This window comes from Miniopterus schreibersii (genome assembly GCF_964146895.1).
Source record: "Miniopterus schreibersii genome assembly, chromosome: 3".
NCBI lineage: Eukaryota > Metazoa > Chordata > Mammalia > Chiroptera > Miniopteridae > Miniopterus > Miniopterus schreibersii.
This window is the reverse complement of record NC_138103.1, coordinates 43059918-43081321: the sequence shown is the minus strand read 5'-3', so window position 1 is coordinate 43081321 and position 21404 is coordinate 43059918. Positions and strand designations below refer to the sequence as shown.

General features: G+C 40.6%; 1 protein-coding gene across 2 annotated transcripts in view; it reads right to left on the bottom strand.

The window, feature by feature from the left end:
- EPB41L4A (erythrocyte membrane protein band 4.1 like 4A) overlaps positions 1 to 21404 on the bottom strand; it is a 208974-nt gene that overhangs the window by 47967 nt on the left and 139603 nt on the right. For both annotated transcript variants that reach the window (XM_081133301.1, XM_081133300.1), the window contains 3 exons: positions 14051 to 14142; positions 12382 to 12459; positions 7296 to 7417 (listed from right to left, as the gene is read on the bottom strand). In XM_081133301.1, coding sequence (XP_080989427.1) covers positions 7296 to 7417; positions 12382 to 12459; positions 14051 to 14142 — 292 coding nt within the window. The remainder of the gene's footprint in view (positions 1 to 7295; positions 7418 to 12381; positions 12460 to 14050; positions 14143 to 21404) is intronic.

Here is a 21404-nt window from a genome sequence, read left to right as displayed (position 1 = left end):
GACTCCCACAGCAGGAATTCTTACAGTTAGGGTGAAGAGAAAGTAGAATCACAAATTTGGACCACATCTCAGCAGATTATCTAGTTCTGATGTGTCACCTTGAAGGAGGGGAGCGACAAACACACTCTGTCTAAAACACAGTGAGCACTCCGTTAAGGTTTCCAAAATCATCTCCAAAACCACCCAATAACAACTCTTGGTCAGAATGCCTGTTCCAACTCCCTTGCATGAGAATTCATATTAATGTCTTCCCCACCTGTCTTCAGCTAACACAGAGACGATCAGCAAACACTGCACTGCACAGCACCCATCAAGCGCCCAACGGCTGTGAGGGCTGTTACGGCACCATCTTTTCCCAGACAATCCCACAGTGCCGGCTGGTTCTCACCCAGGGTCCATAACTTGCTGCACTTGCAAATCATTTTACCTCTTTGGGCCTCAGTTTCCTTATGTACAACATGAAGCAACTATGCTCTATTTCATCTAATCCAAAGACTTTGGGTCCCACTATGAGTCTCCCTCCTCTGAAACAAAGCATGCTCTGCCCTGATGACCTGTAACAGGATCTGCCACACTTTAAGGCCTGGATGAAAATGTAGGTATGAATGTGCCTTATGCTCCTTGCCTCAAAGACTTGGGTTATATCTGTTACAACACAGTAGAAATTCCTGACGTTGGGACGTTGTATCATCAGTTTTGTATCCTTCAATTACTTTTTCCATGAATTACAATGCACACTTCCTAGTATAACATCAGTGTCCTCAGCTCTGAGCTCCTCAAGAATATCTCCTGGAAACTTGAATGTGCATTTGAAATCACTTTGTGAAGTTAATGCATTCATGACAATTATCTGTAGGGCTTTTTGAAAGTACAACATGGTAAAAATGCAAATACTGTTGAAAAACATAGTAAAAATAAATCTCTCTCCAACTGATCTCTATTCTTTCAAAACCCTTCCCATGACCACTCATATTACTAGTTTTTATGGATCATGTACATATCCTTACATCCCTAATTTTTGTCTCTTTATATAAAGGGTGTGTATTATAAGCTGCTACCTGACCTTCCGCACTTGTGTTTCCTTGGTTATACTCTACACTGAAGATCATTCCATATCTGCACACGAAAATGTAGCATGTTCTTTTTTGTTTTTCTTCTTCACCTTGTGGACTCTAACTGACCTGAGTTTAAATTCCAGCTCTGGGGCCCTGGACAAAGTCCCAGCCTCTGTCTTTTCACCTGTACCTTAAGAGTCACAGTATCTTCTAAAAAAAGGAGTGAGACACCATCTGTGGGGTGCCCAGTACTGTGCCAGGCACACAGTGATGCTAAGTAACTGTTAGTTATCAACATTCCTCTACCTTGTGGAGCTCCTCAGGGGACCTGGCCTTTCACGACAGATGTTGTAGGACCGTAGAATCAGACTGACACAAATCCAAATGCCATCTCTGTGACAACAAGCACAGCGACAGGTCTGCTCATGTTGGAGAAGTGAGGTTAGGATTTAACTTGTGAAATCCCTGACCCAGAGCCCTGGCTTCTGTTTACTCCTCAGTTCAGCAACTCCACTTCCTCTCTCCCAGCCCTTTCAGTTCTGCCCTTTCTTTGCCTTCTGTTTCCATTTTCTGTGTGACATGAAAAATGCACTTGGGTAGGCCTACCAGCTAATTACTTCAGATAGGGCAAACCACCTTACGTGAAAGATGGAATGGTTAACTCTGAATGTTAAACCAGCATGCAATCTCATCATTATTATGAACTCACGGTGCGGAGTTTGCTGTTCTCCCTTCACGCCACAGGCTATCCCAAAGGGACTGGAGAGAAGAGAGGACGGGGAGTGGGGGGGCCAGAGAAGAAAAGTGATGGACTGAAGGCTACTCTGAGAAGTAGCAACACTGTGGGCTGCTAAAACCACCTGCCAGCAGCTGCCCTTGGGGGCTCAGAGATCTGCCAGCAGAGCACAGATACAGAAGGTACTCTGACTTGCCCATTTCCCTCATACCCTGTTTACAGCGAATCTTCTAGTATAAAGCAGGGGCACCCAATTTCCTTCTTAAGCCCCATTCACTGTACTTGAATGACTCTCTTCACCCATCACTCTCAAAAGAACATACCTCTTCCATATATCATATTATCCTTTGTATGTGAAGTTGATGCTATATGATAAATATAATTCCAAGACTGACAGGTAGACTCAGAGGCTGGTCCATACCATGTAAAAGAAGACAGAAAGGTGTAGGAGAAGGAACCTGGAGTGTCCCAAGCCTCTGCATGTGCTCAACAAGATACTCTGCCCATTTCAGACACTATTCTCATGGCATTGACCATGCGGCAGGGGTAATATCCCCATTTGACAGAAGAAGAAATTGAGGCTTAGGCTGGTTAAGTGACTTCATAATATTCCACAGTTAGGACATGGACTCTAGGCTGAACCTGGATTTATCACATGTAGCTCACTTAGAGCACACTGCCTGGATCTGACATGCCAGTCTCTACCCACACAGCTGCTTTACGTCTGCCTTAAAAACATTTTAAAAAATATATTTCTAGCCCTAGCTGGTTTTTCTCAGTGGTTAGAGCATCAGCCCTCAGACTGAAGGGTCCTGGGTTTGATTTGGGTCAAGGGCACATACCTCAGTTGCAGGCCCTGGTCAGGGCGTGTGCAGGAGGCAACCAATCAATGTGTCTCTCTCATATAGATGTTTCTCTCTCTCTCTCTCTCTCTCTCTCTCTCTCTCTCTCTCTCTCTCTCTCCCTTCCACTCTCTCTGAAAAGCAGTGGAAAAAAATAATATCCTCGGGTGAGGATTAAAATATATATGTGTGTGTGTGTGTATATATATTTCTAATTGCCACATGCCAAGGTGGGCTTCTGCTGACATCACACCTAGCACAATGTGCCAATCAGAATAGTGCTCAATATGATCACTACTTTCTTGACATTACCATTTCTCAGCAGCCCAGAGTTTACACTGCATCAAGTAAAACTTTACCTCACTATATCAAAGCATTTTTGTCTCTCCTACTTTGGGCTGCACCCACCCCAGGTCACCAACAGGGTCAGCTATCCACATGTGAATCATTTGCCACAGTACAGGGTCTAGAGCTGGGTAGCACCGTCATCCCCTAGAGTTGGCCAACTGACCTACTAGCCACAAAGTGTGTCTGCTGGGGAGTCATGAGTGTTGAATCTGATTAAGTGGTGCTCACAGGGCATGTGGGAGAAGCCCACAGTGACCCCCCCCCCAGGGCACATGGATCAGCTGTTCGCACTGCAGAGACAGTCCTCAAACCATACCTGGCCCTCAGGAATGTCCAATTTAGCACACAGAGACTTTCTTTAAAAGGAATTGCCCATACTTAACATTCTAGGAAGTTTACATAAATATCCAAATTCCATGCTTCCCTTAAAACACTGGAAGATTCGACAGCACTGGGTCAAGGCTCCTGCACAGAAACAAGGGGCTTGGCCTAAGCAGCAACTGTAAGCTTGCAGACCACCACCAACCATCCTCATCAAGAGTCACTTCCATGACCCCTCAGGCATTGTGTTTCAGCATCTTCCACAATGGGAAGGCTAAGATGTCATGCAACCTTGCTTTTCAGTTGTCTGAAGACAATTTATTGCTTTGTTCACCAGTGCAATATCCTTAAGAACTTAAAATGCTGCATATCACACAACCATAGGCATTGCTTACCTATGACAAATGGCTTCCCCATTACTTTTCTTACACCTAATTATGGACTATAGCCAAATATTCTATCTTTACTACCTACTTATAGCAGAGACTCTCTTCTGACAAGAACCCACCCACATGAGTTGCCAAGACCTTGTCAGAGAAAGGGCTGTACAAATATGCACTTTTCCTTCCTGCCAGCTCATCTCACCGTGGGCTTTACCCCAAGCTCCGCAGAAGCCATTTGGATTTGCAGGAATGCTCTGGCCGCCTGCCCGGGCGCTAGGCTCCTCTGGGTGGGGCAGCAGGCAGGCTGGGTGCGGGGCTCTGGGTTCTGGAATGCACTTCCTCATAGCGGTGCCAAGGTCTAACCTTGGCGGGCTCTAAACACAATGGCTTTCTAGCTACCAGGGCATTTATTATTCCTGACTGAGAGGTGAAACAAAGGGTTTTGTAATTTGCAGAGAGCTGAGTGGCAGGTTAAGGAGAGCAGCCATCAAGTTTGACTGAGTTTCTTTAACTTCAGAAGAAATAAGAGAATGTCCTCTAGAGTTACAAGTCACGCACAGCAGTGACTGATACAGTTGAAGACAAGAGGGCCCCCTTCAAATACTCTGCTCCAAGTTAGAACCCAACCATGACCTAAGGGTTGGGAAATGGCTGAGACTGGGTCTCTGCCAGCTGGATTCAAATGAGGCTCAAAGCAGAGTACATGTGAATTAGAGGAAAGAGAAAACGTAACATTTAAAGAAACAGAATAACGTTAATCCCTCCCTCACAACATCCTTCATGTGTGCATGACAGCAACTATAACACTGCATCAATTGACATTTGCTAAATGATCCATCCCCACTCCAGACAATCACACACTGTCAGGGGAGGGTCACCTCTGGGTCCCCAGGACACATCACAGTTTTGTAGAACACAGGGCTGAAAAGTTAGGCTGGAAGTAATTCAAATCAAAGTGAAATGTATGCACAGAAAAGTCTTAGTTTTTACACGCAGCACTGTTTAATCCTCTCTTAAAAATAAAAATGATGAAAATACACCATTGTTTAAGAGATATATAAGTTAGCATGAATGCTTAAAGGTGTTACTACAAGGACATCCGTTCGTGTTACATTTACAGCCTTCTAAATCTGAAACAGCTTCAGTATCAAGAACTAAAGATTGGCTGAATAAATTATGTCAAGTCTATCACACATCTACACAGGAATAAATTATATAGCTCTTAAAATGGTGCTGTATAAGGACATTAAAAAACTTATTAGAACATATCCATAATATATTATTAGAGAAGAAAAGTAAGTTGTAAAATATTACTACATAACTTCTGCAGTAAAGATATACAAATGACTAGAGGCTACATAATATAGTGTTAGTACATGGGGGAATGGAATTGAATATAAATTTTTTTTCTTTTTAGGTGGAAAGGTTCTAAGTTTCCTAAATTTTCTAACACAACCATGTATTTTTATCATAATAAAAGCTGAACATGTGCTCCATTCTTAAAAGATCCACCTGATGCTGACAGGCTGTCCCAGAGAATCATGGGCCGTGCATTAGCTACATTCTCAGCCCCTAACAGGACACAGGGAGGTGGAGTTTAGGGTGGAAAGTAGATGTGAGGACTCAATACAGTCCCAGGTTGCTCGGTGAAAACTGCATTTCACTGGATCTGCACAAGCCATGACAAAAACAAAAACAAAACCCCTTTTCCCTGAACTAATCAGTTTCTAGAATTTGGGCTTCCAAAAGGAGCCCAAAAGAAAGCATTACAAAGGCAGATATTTCTTTAGGAACATATAAGAAGCAACCTGCACAGGTTTGTACAAAAAGCATGGGCAATGATTCCTGCATCTCAAGAGGAATGAAATGTTGATTTACAGCAGGGCATGTTTTTGATCTTCTCAGTGCATCTCAGAATAATTTCATGAGGCGTGGCACTTCAGAAACAGCACAGGATTTGAAAGTTTGCTTACTGATTACACCACGCCGGACTTGATCTAAATGGAATTTAAAGCTGCTCATATACAAAAATAAATAGAAAAGATGAACATAAAGATATTAAATACTAAGGCTAAAATTTTTATCCTAAGCTAAATTATGTAATCTTGATCAAATTACCTTTTTAAATCTCAGTGTGCTCATCACCCAAATGGGGATAAAGATAATACTTACGTGGCACTATAATCTACAGCAAAATTAAATCATGTCTTATTTTGGCCACTGTAGACCCATCAGAAAGAATTGAATTTCCTCCCAGCCCAGGGAGAGGAAGGGACCTACAATCAGATTTAATTTGGCTTTAGAAACAATACATCAAGTGACATTCTCACAGCCAGCAGCGGTGGAGCAAACTCAAACACTTTCTTCATAGCCCTGGCACGAGGGTTCAATGAAACAATGGGTGTCATATGCTATGGCAACTGTCACGCAATGTTCAGAGGTTTGTTATTGTTATCAAAAATTCCATTCACTTCGCACAATGCTGTATAGCAAAATGACCCAGGAGACCTGGGCTCTCGTCCCGGCCCACCCCTATCTAGCGGCTGGACCGTGTCTTCCTGATCTGCAAAATGGGAACATGCTCTGGGCCTTGCCCGACCTCACAGGGCTATTGTGAGGCGCAAGTGAGATAATATCTGTGAAAAGTCTGGGGAGAGTGTCCGGCAGGGAGATCTATAAGCAAGTCACAACCAAAGTCAGTAAAATTCTACGAACGCTGAATGTGGATTAAAACTGATCAGGTGGTTTTATTAAAGAAGTAGTCTGCATTAAAAACAAAAAAAAATATGAAGAACCCAAATGTCCATCAACAGCAGAACGGATGAAAAACTGTCATATAATAGGATACTCACAGCAAGAAAAATGAATGTACTTTTGTATATACACATAGTACCAACAGAAAGAAGCAAGACAAAAGAGCACACAGACCATGGCTCATTCACATAATGTTAAAAACAGGCAAAATAAATTAGTTTGCTCAGAGAAACTTACATAAGTAGTAAAATTCTAACAAAAAGTAAGGAAATAATGATCACAAAGTCAGATAGTGTTTTTTTCTGGTTGAGAAGGGAGAGGACGGTAAATATGCGAACAGACAAATAGGAAGGACTTCTTGGCTTGCAGGCTACATAAATTTTGTGTGTGTGCATATATATGTACACATGTATACACTTATATGTATATGTGCATATATATATATTTTATACATTTTTCTATATGTATATTATACTTCACAATAAAAGGCCAACAATAACAAAAAACCTACTGAATTATTTATAGATTATATCAAGTGTTCCTTTTAAAAAAAAAAAAAAAAAAGACTTTTTCTAAGAGTTTGTTTCAATTCCGATCCCAGATACACTCAACTAAGAAATTACTCAGTTGTGACTTCATTTAATCTCTTCAAAAAGAAAGTATAGTCATTAAGCAGGTTATGGTGATTTAAGTTGACTACTTGTCTGCTTGTTAGTAATTTCTGGCCTCTTAGAAATTTTCAGGGTCAAATTAAAAATTCTATATTAACAATAAAACACTATTGGGCTCTAGTCACCACCTGGGCATCTTACCCCACCAGCCTAAAAGGAGATGCAGGTTTACATCAGTGACTTACCAGCTGGCTGTGTCTGTGCTGTTCTCTTAGGGTAAGTTTTGCTCCGGCTTCTGGCCACATTCTGATCTGGCCGCGGAAGTTGAATAGAAAGATCTCGATTCATTTGCAACGCTGTCCTGCCACTTGAAAATGCAACATTTTGATTAACACAGGTAAAACCACATAGCCACAAAATTAAACAACAGCTCACTCAGAATCCCTGCGCAGTATGGAAGGAAAAAACAACAACACTCACATGGTCTACAAGCATATATGGGTTTTCAACTGATTCTCACTGCAATATTAACCAAGGAAGTAGTATTACATTCTAACAGGAAACATTTAGGTTAGACAGGAGGAATATCTTTCAGGAGAAGAAATAGGGAAAGGGGATTTATTAAAGAGGAGTAAGGTTTAGACTTGAGCAGAATGAAGGGCTGGAAATAGAAAATGCTGATCGCCTTCCAGCTCTACAACCAAATAATGAAATTACATTGGGCTGAACTCCACAAGGGCAATGACTACACGAATCATGTTAGACTTCCATGGCAAGTTGTAAAGCATCCCCACAGGCCCACTGTGTGATCTACTCTCAACCCTGCCAGGGCACAACCAACCGTCTGCTATGCCCCCTCGCCTGTGCCGGCCCGGGGGCCCAGGAAGGTGTAAAGCAGGCCTGCAACGCACGCACAGTGCTGCCTCCCTCAAGGTGCTGCGAGGGCTCCGGGGTGAGCGCTCCGTGGGGATGGACTAATCTCAGGGAACTGGCAATTTCACTGGCTGGATTTCAGTGAACATTCACCCGACTAGAAACTGATTCCACAGACGCTGAATTGGAGCCAAAGAATGACCCTGGCTCTCACCTAAATATTTTAGGCGAAATTTTCACCTAAAATATCACTTAGGTACAAGGAAAAATGCGCTCCTATTTGTCTAGTTTGATTCACCTCAAGAAGAGCCATCAATGTGAGAACAGAAAGCCTTTTAATGGCCCCAAATCCTACTCATCCTACATTTACAGAATAAATATCAGCAAATCTCTCCCAATGAGATTTATAAAGCAAAATTCACCTCCTACATACTTCTGTGAAAGTTTCACCTCCTCACTACCCCATCCACATTTCTTAGAAATTTTTTTTTTAAATGCTCGAAACACTCATAAAAAGTAGCTTCTCGTCAAGCTAACTGGGGACACCTGATCTGAGCTGCCATGAATGAAGATGCCGGGTTCCATCTATGAGTGTATTTTGTGTTCAATAGCTCGTGAGAACCAGAGGAAGAGAGGTAAGCAAACTGTGACAGGTTTTCTTTCACTTGAAATTTATTTTTTAAAGGTAGCAGATAAGGTAACTAACACAAACAGCAACATCTCTCTCCTGAAAAAAGCTAAAAAAAAAAAAAATCTTTATAGGGAGCAAAATTCCATTATTACAAATAGTTTGGAGTGGGAGATAAGACCTACTTCCAACAGACTTCTCTGCTATAAGACTTGGGTACTGTGTACTTTATTGCACAGAAGAAAAAATACTTGCCCTAAAAACATAGCCATTATGTGGACTGCTGAGGCACTTTATAATGAGATTACATGTACTTTATTATTCAATTTTTCCTCATGGCTTCTCTCTCAGGAATAAAGGAGAAATGACAAAAATCATATCACAAGATTAATAAAACTATGGTCCAGAACCATAAACTGATCTGCCACAGGCCACACGGGACCAGGGACTAGAACAAGCTCCCTGACCCCCAGCTGGTGAGCATGGCACAGCCAGCGGAGGGGGGGAGAACACACAGCCACTGGTTTGAAGTTGAAACCTGGTACAAAAAACACAGCTCTGTTAGGCCCGTACGGTCTTCGGCAGGTTATGTCTTTAATCTCCCAGAGCCTTTAATAATACATTTCTACTTGTTCTTACCATTTCCTAGCAGAAATAGTCTTGTGCGGTCTCCTTACTATTTCATTGTAGCAGAAAGTGTTTGATAACTAGAGAGACTTACAGTGCCTGGTGGCTCTCTGTAGTGACAGGACAGAGATTTATTTCCAGGATCACCCACTTCCCCTCCTCCTCACACTCTGGCACACACTACGCTGAGCGGCCCTTCAGCCCCAAAGTGGCAGCACAATCGGCAATCGGTGGAGTAAAGAAAACAAAAACAGAGACGCCTGGGTTCAAATCCCAGCTTTGCCACTTACTGGTTAAAGGCCTTTAGTTCAGTTAGTTTACTTTGGGGCTGGGGGCTCAAACTTCTCATCTGTATAAATGAGGAGCACCTGACACAAAGATGGTTCTCAGAACGTGTTCTCTCTTCCGTGCTTTCAGAAATGTAGGCCCTGGCCAGAGTAGCTCAGTTGGCTGAGCCGTCCCATGTACCAAAAGGTCACCGGTTCGATTCCCAGTTGGGGTGCATGCTGGAGGCAACCAATAGATGTTTCTCTCTCACATGGATCTCTCTCTCCCTCCCCCGCCTCTCTCTCTAAAATCAATAAAAAAATACTTTAAAAATAAAATAAATGTAGGAAGTTCATGTGATTTAAGTCCTACAAGAAGGTCATCTGGGTTACCAGGGGTGTTTCTCAGGCCCAGTTCTCATTTCTGGAATATAAGTTCTACACAACTCACTCATTCATCAAAACCAGGAGTCCCTTACAAACTTAACAACAGGCAGAGGCAAAGTTAATTTCTACAGGGCTCAGAGAAAGAGATATCAGCGTACAATAAAATATTTTAATCAAAGATCTGATCAACATCTATTTCAGATTATTGGTCTCTGATAATAAAACAGCAACAAGGGAATTCCATTGTAAGATTTCAGCTCAGCCTTTTGCCACAAATTTAATCTGGAGTTTTGGAAAGGGTTGGCTGTCACACATCACTAAAAATGTGTAACTTTCCCCTTCTTAAGTAACGACTAATTTTCCTAAAAGACATTGGAATCTCCTTGGTACTCTGCAAGCCCGAGAATGCAGGAAAGGAATAAAGACCGAACTCTGTCTTTCTACATCACATACACCTACACACACACCACTATAAACATCTACACACAATTACAAGCACACACACAAATACAGACACACCCACATTCGCACACCGCAGGGCTGTTTGCTGTTTTTCACCCCCCATGCTCTAAAAGCCTGCAGGGTAAAGGAGGGGCAGTCTGTGTTTCCAGAGCTCTGCTTTCGTTCCACGAGATCTATAGAGTATCTCAAGAAAGGAGCAGGCATATGAGGTTTGTTAAAAGCTGATTATTTTTCCTCCTTTGACAATTAGCAGTCCACACGCTGGCGACCACCCAGCAGTCTGAGATCCATCCCTGCCCACGCCTAGCTCTGGGCAGTGGGATGAAACGTATTTCTTCCCGGGATGGTGTAACGTTAGTGCTTCTTACACACAGACACGGAGATTTGGGTTTCATTAAGACTGACTAGGCAGTAAAGACCAGCCACCAAATTAGAACAGATTTAGCAGAGCTTCCAGTTCTGCAATGGTTGCCTTTAATTACTTTCTTGGAAGAAATGATATTTAATATGCAAAATCCAATAATAGTAATTCCCAGTAGTCACAACATTTGCATTTCAATAAATTTGAGAAATCAGGTATGAGTAAATTTGTGGAAACCAACTACAGCATATGTTAAACAGCATAATTGCAATTTTCATAGTAGGAACGCAGAGACAGATACATATTTCCTCTATACCCCTGAAATGTTTTATGCCCTCGATAGGAAAACAGCCCAAGTGGTGACTATTAGCTATTCATCTTAATCTAAAAATAGGTCTTCTTCCCCTAAATTCCTGATAATTATGTCACTGTCTGGGAAAGAACCTTGGTAACCAAAAGGTTAAATTTTTAGATGTCAATGAACACCAAATACCAAGAGCATCTGTAAGATAATAACTTAAGTCTTATTTAAATAATCAAATTTGCAAATATCCAAGTGAATAATATGTAAAGATGAATGCAGGGAACATTTAATATTAATCACTCTGGTACTATCTCTGGTTTCAAATTCAAGACCAAAAATGTGGATTATAAGAGAAGAATTAAAATCTGGCATACCACTGTCCTGCAAACACTTGACTCAGCTTTATTTGTAAGTCTCCTAATAACACCTATAGTGAGGTCTACAGTGGGACTGACAGAGCAGTGTCCCACCTCCTGGGCAGCATTTCTATACCCTGCTTGGGATTTACAGGGCCTGGGAACAGCCTCACTACCTGAATGATACTGTAGCTCTCTGAAGGCAGAGGGGGTTAGACCTGAGTCTTTGTCTCTCTAAGCACCCAAGACCACATCTTGCACATCACAGGCTCAACGTTAGCAAAAGGAGTTGAAACAAAACAAATTCTTTTTCAAAACATAGAAGGCTCCTACTTTTAACAAGCACCTGCCTGACTGCATGACAATCACAACCAGCTTTTCCTGCAACATGCTAACAGTCTGCCTCATGGAGAGAAGCACAGGCTCCGCAGTTAGACTGCCAGGGTGAGAGCCCCACTTACTGCTTCCTAGCTGGGTTATCTTGAGAAGTGACTTGGCCTCGCTGAGCCTTAGTTTCCTCACATATTAATGAGGATAATATTAAGAAGACTGAGATGATTAAACAAAATAATGGAAAACATTTAGCATAATACACAGTACTTAGTAACTGCACAATAAAGTTTAGATATAATTGCTAACATTACTATATGTAGGCTTTATGCTGCACAAAACACGATCTGATCCACGATATGAAGTATACATTGTGTTACAACGGGATCAACTGAATGGCCTAAGAACACCAATCAGCTATTACTCAAAATATCTATTTTGTTTCATAATCACAAGATAATTAGAAATAAGTAACATGTACATCAAAATACATTTCAGAAGATAAGCTCTAATACATTCTAAAAGTCCTAAACTTAACAGAGCTAATACAGACAATAAATAGAATTAAACCTGGGAAATCATTTTTGTCAAAAAAGTTTTAATAAACTATTATGCTTATGAAACTCATTGGCACTGTAGAAATATAAGAGAAAAACTTTAATGTGCATGTATGTGGACAGATTAATTAACTATTTATGTATTCACACATACCCCCCAAAGGAAAAAATGACATTTACCTATACCGGTGCTTATAACTCATGGATCCAAATTTGCTGAGTTTTCTTGACAATGAATTTGATTCATTCTCTGGCATTCTAATGAATTTTTAAAATAAAATTAAATAAAGACTCATAAATACAGATACTTATGCAGCACTTGAACAAAAGCTATGTAGAAAATATAATCATGCAACACTTTAACAGCTAGTCAATAGATGTTCTACACAGAAGAGACTGACGAATCTCAGAGAGAAGATGGGGGTGGGTGCGAGGGTGGGGAAAGATTAACCAAAGAATTTACATGCATATATACATAACCCATGGACACAGTCAATAATGTGGGGAAGGCCTGGGACAGGAAGTGGATGAGGAGGTAGAAGGGGTTAATGGGGAAAAAAGGGGACATCTGTAATATTTTCAACAGTAAAGATAAATTTTAAAAATATGTATGTATATACACACACACATACACATATATATGTTCTGCATATTGGCAGGAAATAATAATCAGTTATTATAAGGTAACAGCTGAAACACAACCATACTCTAGGAATTTATATGTGTATAATATCAAAATACTCATACTTTCTAAAGACATCATTGCCCTCAGAAGCTTTAGTTGTGAGTCAAATTACTTTCTCTGCTTAAATAATCTTGGGAACTTTTGTCACTATGTTGATTTACCCAGGCCAAGGTTCTCACAGCAGTTACTCCTATCTGATGGGTGGTTCAGTCTTTGTACTATAGTCCAGCACTTCCCACTCCTGGGTACCTTAACACACACCTCCATGGGGAGCTCCTCCACCCAGCCCACTGAACTAGAGGTAATGTCTCAGGTTTTCTGGGCAACATCCCTCTCCTAATACAAATTCTATAAAGGACATTGGTCATTTTATAAGAATACTTCTCCAATATCATGCTATTTGGGGAAATGGTTCCATGCAAATTAAATAGGAAAAAGGGAAAGAATTAATCTAGTTTTAAATTTGAAAACACAAAGCTTAATGTACTACCTGATAAAATTCAGTTTTATATTTACACAGTAAGGATGTGAAATAAAGAGTGTACCCACAACCCAAGGGTCAATTCTCCACCCTCATCTTGACCTCCCGGGAGCACAGCATGCAAGGGAGTTGCCAACTCCCTGTTCAACATGGCATTTTCCTCCCTCATTTCCCATTTTCCTGGACACTTTCCTGTTACTCCTTTATGCAGTCCGTGGCTGGCTCTTCCTGTCCTCTAAATGCTGGAGGGTCCCACAGCCCAGTCCTGGCTTTCTGCTTCTCTCTTCATTTTTTCACAGGTGACCTCACCCAGTCCTCTTTGCTTAAATACTAACTACATTTACATGGCCAACCTTGGTCTTTCCAGGAAGCCTTATACACCCAACATCTCCACTTGCATGACTAACAGATATTTCAAATTTACTATGTCCACAAACAAAGTTGTCCTTGGCATTTTCTTATAATGTGAGCATAGAAGATACCTATGTGTGTTATGTTTGTGTGTGTATGTATGTGTGTGCATATATATCTATTTCTATTCATTATGATCATGAGAATTAGGTAACTGGAAAAAAAGAAGAGAAAAACTTCTAAATTTCTACTTGTAGACAGAACAGAATTCTTCTTATGAAAACAAATGCAATTTTCATTAGAATGGTGAATAAACTTTCACATTAACATACCTAAAAAATGTATGATGTTCTACGCTGCACTTCCAAAGATGCTTGCAAGCAGTTTTACTTCGAGCTTCAAAAAAGAATGAGGTTTCATTGCACTGAGAGAGAAGAAAAGAGAGAGAATATGAATTACTGACCATAACATTCTTCAGATGACAGCCACCTGAATTTCTGCTCTAAGTAACAAAAATTCAAGTAAAAAGGCATATTATTGTTGGCACATAAAAGAAATAATTATCTCTTTGTAACTAGTTTTAGAGGTTTGCCTTGAAACCTTAATTAAAACGAGAAAATATAAGTTCCATGTAAATCTCGGTGTCATCACCTTTACCACCTACCTCTATATCACCCATGGCCATGGATAACCAGGGTGATGGCACTGAAGTACCACAAACTTGTCGGTCACAAATGGGCACCAAAACGGGAAAAATGCTGACTGTGTGCAAATCAACTCCCAATAAATAAGAGATGCCTATGAATCCAGTTCTTAACTGTATTACTTTTAGGGATGTCCAGGCCATCAGTCTAAAGAATCTCAAGAGGGTCACAGAGGGAAACAATCAGCACAACAGTATCATCTGGACAAGTTAAACAATGTCTAATTCTGACTTTCTCCATTCTGCATCAAGTTACTCGGTGAATTAAATTAAATGATATGAGAGATGTAAAATGTCATATAATAGGTATATAATAAATTTTAAGTGTAATTTTAATCCAGTGGTTACTTAATTATCTATAATTAATACAGAAGAAACAAAGGCGATAGTAGAGGTAATTCTGTGCAGGAGAAGAGGCACTATTTATTTTTTTTAATGACTGAATAGGAAATAAAGCAAAATAGAACCTAAGTACCAAAATAATAAACCATAAGCTCTGTAAAGTTATATAATTGTCAATTTAGTTTTAAAAAAACCAACACAAAAAACCAAGCTCATTCCAGGAACCCCCTTGGAATGAGGTTTCTATGGATTCGTAAACAAAACTGTCAAAGCAGAGGAATAATTACAATGGTCCCCCCTGCCCTCTGCTACTTTAATAAGGACAGAACATTCATATGCATAAAATTTCTCCCAAGTCCATCTGGAAGGAGGCCCAATTTAGAAGTTTATTTGAAAAAGTGAAAGGGTGTGATGAAAACAGAGCCAGTATATGCACATTACAGCAAGGCAACCTGCAACTCCAAAGCCTTCCGAAGTGGAGGAAGAACTTAGGACAATTCCCAGGTTTCTGGCATGGGTGCTGCTAAGTACTAAAATACAGCAAGTGGGGGGAAATGGGGACTTGGATGGTGAGGGAATGGACAATAAGTTCAGGCTATTTTTGTCTTGAGGTGTCCATGGAACTGAGAAGTAAACATGCCTAGTGGGCCAGTAAACATGCAGGTATAGAGGGGAGAAGTGAGGTCATATCTGCTGACACAGATGATTTCGCCCAAGAGTGTAAAAAAAAAAAAAAACTTGCTCAGAACAACAGCACAGAGTGAACAAAGGTGGAATCAAGGCAGAGACGAGGGAGATCAAAATGGACCAGGAGGCAACGGCCAGGGAGGCTGGGAGGAGAGTGCAAGTCTCATGACCCAGAAAGGTCAAGCAGGGTTTCAGAGGAGGTTACTGCATTTCACGGTAAGAAATCTTCGTTGACATTCATGAAAGGGGTAGGGAGTACAAAGTTAGAGGTGAGGCAGAGAAGTCAATGAATTCAGAAAGCATTTTCCTCAAAAGTGAAAGAAACTGGGGGGAGGGATGGGAAAGGGTGTGCAGAGGAAATCACAGAAGGTCCTTGGGGGCAGGGTGGGAAACCAAGCATCCTGCCAGGAGATGGGGACGCTTGGAGGGATTTTTTCTTCCTTTTGCTTTTTTTAATATATAGCATATAAATATTCATGGTACAAATGCCTAAAGTTCCCAAAGTAGATACACAATGATAACAAAATCTCCCTCCCACCACTGTCCCTAAATCCCCTCCTCAGAGGCAACTACTATTAAGAGTTTCTTCTATAACAGGTGGGTGTTTTTAAGGTGACTGGATTATCCAAAAATATAATGTACAGGTCATGTGTTTTAAAATAATTTTACTTGTGATTGCACTGTTATCAGGATAAATGACTCAGATAAAGCAGGCAGAGGACAGGCTGCCCCCCCCCCACTACCACCCTCCCCAGCATCTGCGCCCCCATCTCCTCGTGCCCTTCAATAACTGAAGCACCAAGTGTGGCAGGACTGACTGGGCATCACCGGTGACAAGAAGTGGTGGCTGTGATGACTGCTCTGTGACACAGGCACTTTCGGGTGTTAGCAAGAGCACCCATAAGGTGGCATGTACATACCTCAATCAAATTTTCAAAAAGTTACTTCATTACATCTAATCCAGATTTCTAAAAGTGAAGGAGAAACCAAAGAGCGCTCAATCTTAAAAACAAAAATCTCCTAAGGTTTTTCATGAACTGATTTTCACTCTATTCTTCACATAAATGTCTGTAGTATTTTGCCTTTCAAATAGAGACCTGGTCACAGGAAATCTAATTTTTTATATATATTTTTTAAAACTCCCATTACTTATGAAAGGATAAAGGGTATTTAAGGTGCAACCAAAATTGGATTTCCTCGAGTTTTCTCTGGTACGAATATGTTAAAAGAACAAAAGGGCCTCCCACAGGCCCCCTAATTACTGCTGCCACGTAAAATGACAAGTATAAACTCATCCCCCACTTACACAGGGCTTTACCACCAGCTGCCTGCTTTTTATCCCATTGTTGGCAGAATAATCCAAATACTAAAAGGGGGTTAACAACAAAAAAGGGAGCCAGGGGTTCTGAAAACATTGTGTGTATTTTTGCCACTTACAGCAACTGCTGGCATGAAGGTAACTGAGGCGACATTGCAAACGTCCCTTTCTTCCTACCGCTCCCCCACCTACTAAACTTTTCCAGACACACAGAGACAATTAGCTCCCTTCCATTCATTCATACAAAGATGACGAGCTGCTTAAAAGTTCATTCCAACCTACTGCTAAAATACTTTATCCAAGCATGAGATGTGGTTTTGGCAAGATCACTCAAGCACCTTCACAGTTTTTACATTTCATGCCAGAGGCAAAGCTATGGTCTGAATCTATTTCTTTTTATTCTGTGAACTGATCAAGCTGAAATCACCTGTAACTCAGATGTCATGTCACTTCACTGCGCTGTGGATCTCTAGGTAAACTTGGCTCAACCCCCCAATTCCATCATGCGTTAAGAATTCAGGACCTGTATCATCATATCAATGAGCTCCCAGTCTAATTACCTCTGGTCTTCTCAGTCTCCTCCCATCTCTGCTGGTTGTTTCTCTTTGCAATCTTGAAGAAATAAATCTATGTTAGCCTGGCTTCTGCTAAGTGTATTGAGATTACTGACAGGGTCGTGGAGGGGCTCACACTGAAACTGCACAGCAAATTGCTTTGCCTAGGCCCTGCCAAGCTGCACGGCCTCTCCCGAGCCTGACCCTCCTTGCCGCTCACGGCCCACACCCTAGCCAGCTCTGTTTCTGTCCTGAGAAGCAGCTGCAACTGGACAGTCTGCCTTTCCCAGCCTCCCTAGAATTATGGGAATGAACATCTCAATCCTCAAATATCCTCAATTATACATTTGCCCAGCTCCAAGGTCACTAGAAGTAACCTCAGGTACAGTGCATAGGTCAGGTATTTAAGAGGGAAATAGATTAGTTCTGCTAACAGAAGATACAACTGTTATGTAAATACTGCCAAGGCCCAGGGCAGAGGGGCTGCATCAATGATCCCTAGAGGCAGATGCTGAAGCTGAGGAGAAGTGTGAAGATCACTAGGCTAATGTACATGGGATTCTTTTTAAACATTCAGTCTCCAGAAGATTTATAGGTACTTGGCAATTATTAACTTATTTTAGGAACTGGAGGAAAAAAACAAAATCATCAGAAGGCTGATGGCAAATGACTGAAATGACTACTGATAAAGCGAAGGAAGGCAAGGTGGCCTTGAAAAGATCTATTCTATTCTTTAACTGAAATTAGAGACCAGAGAGCTATCACAAAATTTAACTGTTTCAAGAAATTGTGCCTTTAAAAATGGTGAGATTGAATAACTGCATTAAAAAAATTGAACTGTCTGTGTATGAGAGAGCACAATGTTTGTTTTAATGATTTTCCCCATATTTCCCATTGATCTCTTTTTCTAGGCACCCCAACCCAGAGCAATGCAGAGTGAGCCCTGCAACAAAAAAATTACCAATCTTATTATTTGGAGTAAGATGTTAGAAGGGAATTTTAAAACACTGAGTAAAGTATTATCTTTACATAGTGCTCCCTAAAGAGTGTTTCTCACAACACTAGTGTCTTGTGATATTGGCAAAATAAAAAGAATTCTGTGATCAAGTATATTTGGGAAGCAACTGGTTAAATACTCAGATCTTTCTTTAAAAGTTCGGGCCGATACTGGTTAGCAACATTATATAAGTTTCAAGTGTACAATTCTACAATGCATCGCCTGTCTGTACACTGCACTGTGCTCACCGCCCGAAGTCTGGTCTCCCGCCGTCACCGTCAACTTGACCCCTTCACTCTCTTTCTCTTTCCTCTGGCCCCTTCCCCTCTGGTAACTACCGTTCTGTTTCTGTGTAAGTTTGTTTCATTTGTTCACTTGTTGCTTTCTGTTTTACATCCCACACAGGAATGAAATCCTATGGTTCTTGCCTTTTTCCATCTGACTTAATTCGCTTAGCAGGATGCTCTCAAGATCCACCCGAGTTGTGACAAGTGGCAGTGGTTCATCCTTTCCGATGGCTGAGACGCTCAGGCCCTCAACATGCTGATGTGCACGGTGCATCTCCCAGAGCTGCTAAGTGAAATGGCATTTCCCTGATTTATATGGACAAAGAACTTTTTCTCAAGGGAGTATTTTTTCAGTAGTCTGATTTAAACAATATTATACCAAACACCCTTACACACACACGCACACACACGTTTTTTTAAATTATTTTTGAAATGCATGTAATATGGTTTGAATTAAAAATCATTGTGCATCTCAGCAGAGCACTCAGAGAATAAAATTAATTTCCATCCCTGCATATATGCTATAGTTTACAATAAAAGAACAAAAAACAGCAAAAATATTCCAGTACTCTTTTGTCAGCTGTGCGGTTATATTCCAAAATACATACTAAATGTGAAAAGTCTTTTTACCTCTTTTACAAATGAGAAAGTTGACTGATTGTATCTAACTCTTTTGAGGTTCATAGAAACATAAATTATAAAATTGGAAAAGATGTGTTAAATTGTGTTGCTTCTCTTTTTTCTTTTCCTCCAAAATTAAAAAAAAAAAAGAAAATACGAGCCAAACCATTAGAAAATATTTATATCACATTTCAGTAAACTTTGAAAACTATTAGTTGACCTCACTCTGCTTCCTATTTGAGAAATTCATGTAACCAACCCAGAATTCCACATGGTTTGCTTTTGTTATTGTTGTTTTGACTTTATCTTTTCCTCATCTGCTCTTTAGAGAAACTGTAGCATTTACTAAAATGTCAACATTTTTCTCTTGGAGATTTAATTTTTAAGGATAATTAATGTTTATTCCTAGTCTTAAAAATCTTAATAACAAACGTTACTTAAGCTTGTTAAAATGAAGACGTATCTAGTAAGATCTACTGATATTCTTAAAATAATTTTTATGCCACAATTTAAAAATCCTTTCCAAACAAATGACCTATGTGTTTTAATTACAGAGAATGTCAACACACATGCTAGTAAGTGAAACAAAGGTAAATCCATGGGCCTGGAAAACCTGAGCCCTCCCTCCTTCCTGCCTTGGCACAAGCCATTTGCCAGCCAAGACCAGTTAAGAACAGGGTGCTCCCTGAGCCCTTTTCTGTGCAAAACTTCAGTACTTCTAAGTGGCATGAGGCCAAAGCAGTTCCAATTCAGAGACATGTATCAGGTGCCTACTACATGCCAGCTTTGGACTAGGTGCTTTCAACCTCACAATAACACTATAAGACAGGTATTAGCACCCTCACTTTATATAGATAAGGAAATGTAGGTTAATGCTCTTGAGTGAATTACACAAGGTTAGATAAGTGAGAGGCCTGGACTTAAGCTGTGCTGTTTGACCACAAGCCTAGTAGCCCATCACTGAACCTGAGAGACTCCAAACCAAATTGTCATGTAGCATCAGAATCCAAATATCACTAACAAAGCCACAGTCGGGAATATTTGGGGGGAAATATTACATCTATAGTCCCAGGTACGCTCATACACTGTAGGTGGAAATGCAAAATGCCACAGAAACTCTGGTGGAAGTTGGGGAGAAGGAATGTGGCAGCAACTAACAAACTGCACAATGACATTACTCCGTGACCAAGCATTCCCACTGCTGGGAATTTACCCCAAAGACAACTCTCCTAAAAAATGTATACACACAAAGTTACTGATTTAAGGCAAATTTATAACTGAAAACTACCTAAACGTTCCAGCATAAGAAATAGGCCACATAAACTATGGAATATACATCAATGGAGTACTATACAGTTGTACAAAAGAAGAACGCTCTCAATAAACCGATAGAGATATTTCTAGGAGGAATTCCTAAGTGAAAGAAAAACAAAGTGCAAAAGACTATATGTAGTATGCTATCTTTTAGGCAAGAAAGAAGGAAAAATGGAAAAATACAATCATCTTTACAAAGAGAAGCACAGGAAGGATGAACCATAAAACACTGAAGGTGGCTACGTACAAGGAAGCGTGAGGGGGCAGGCTGAAGGGATACGGGCGTTAGCAATGCTTTTCTGAATGTGCCTTTTTGTACAGTTTTCCTTTTAAAAGCATGTTAATCTTCTACATCTTCAGAAAATAAAATCAAATAAACAAGGAAACGAAGACGGGATCTATAACCGAAAGCAAACTGAAACAAGGAAACCTAACGAGACCTCACGTGAATTCCGTAACCACAGTATCAGGGGCGCTGGAAGGGCGGCCACGCCAAGGAGATCTGAACACGGTGTTGGAGGCCATGCCCTCAGTTTCGGCAAGGTGCCATGTGCGAGCTAGGCACTGCGAGCACCGCCAGTTTTTCTGATTGCCAAAAGCAACTCTGAAACTATTTTTGATGTATTTTAGATTTGAGCAAATGAGTAAATGTGTTGTTGTTGGGAGCCAAGGTTCTCATAGCCGAAGAAAGGATATATGAGCATGAAATGAGGGGAAGCAAGAAAGAACCTTGTGGGGACAAGTGGAAATGAGAGGTATAGCATGAACTTGTGATTTCTAAAATGTGTGCAAGCATGTGTTTATGTGCACATATGTATGTACGTATTGGTATTTGTCTGTATGTGTATATGCGGACATATATT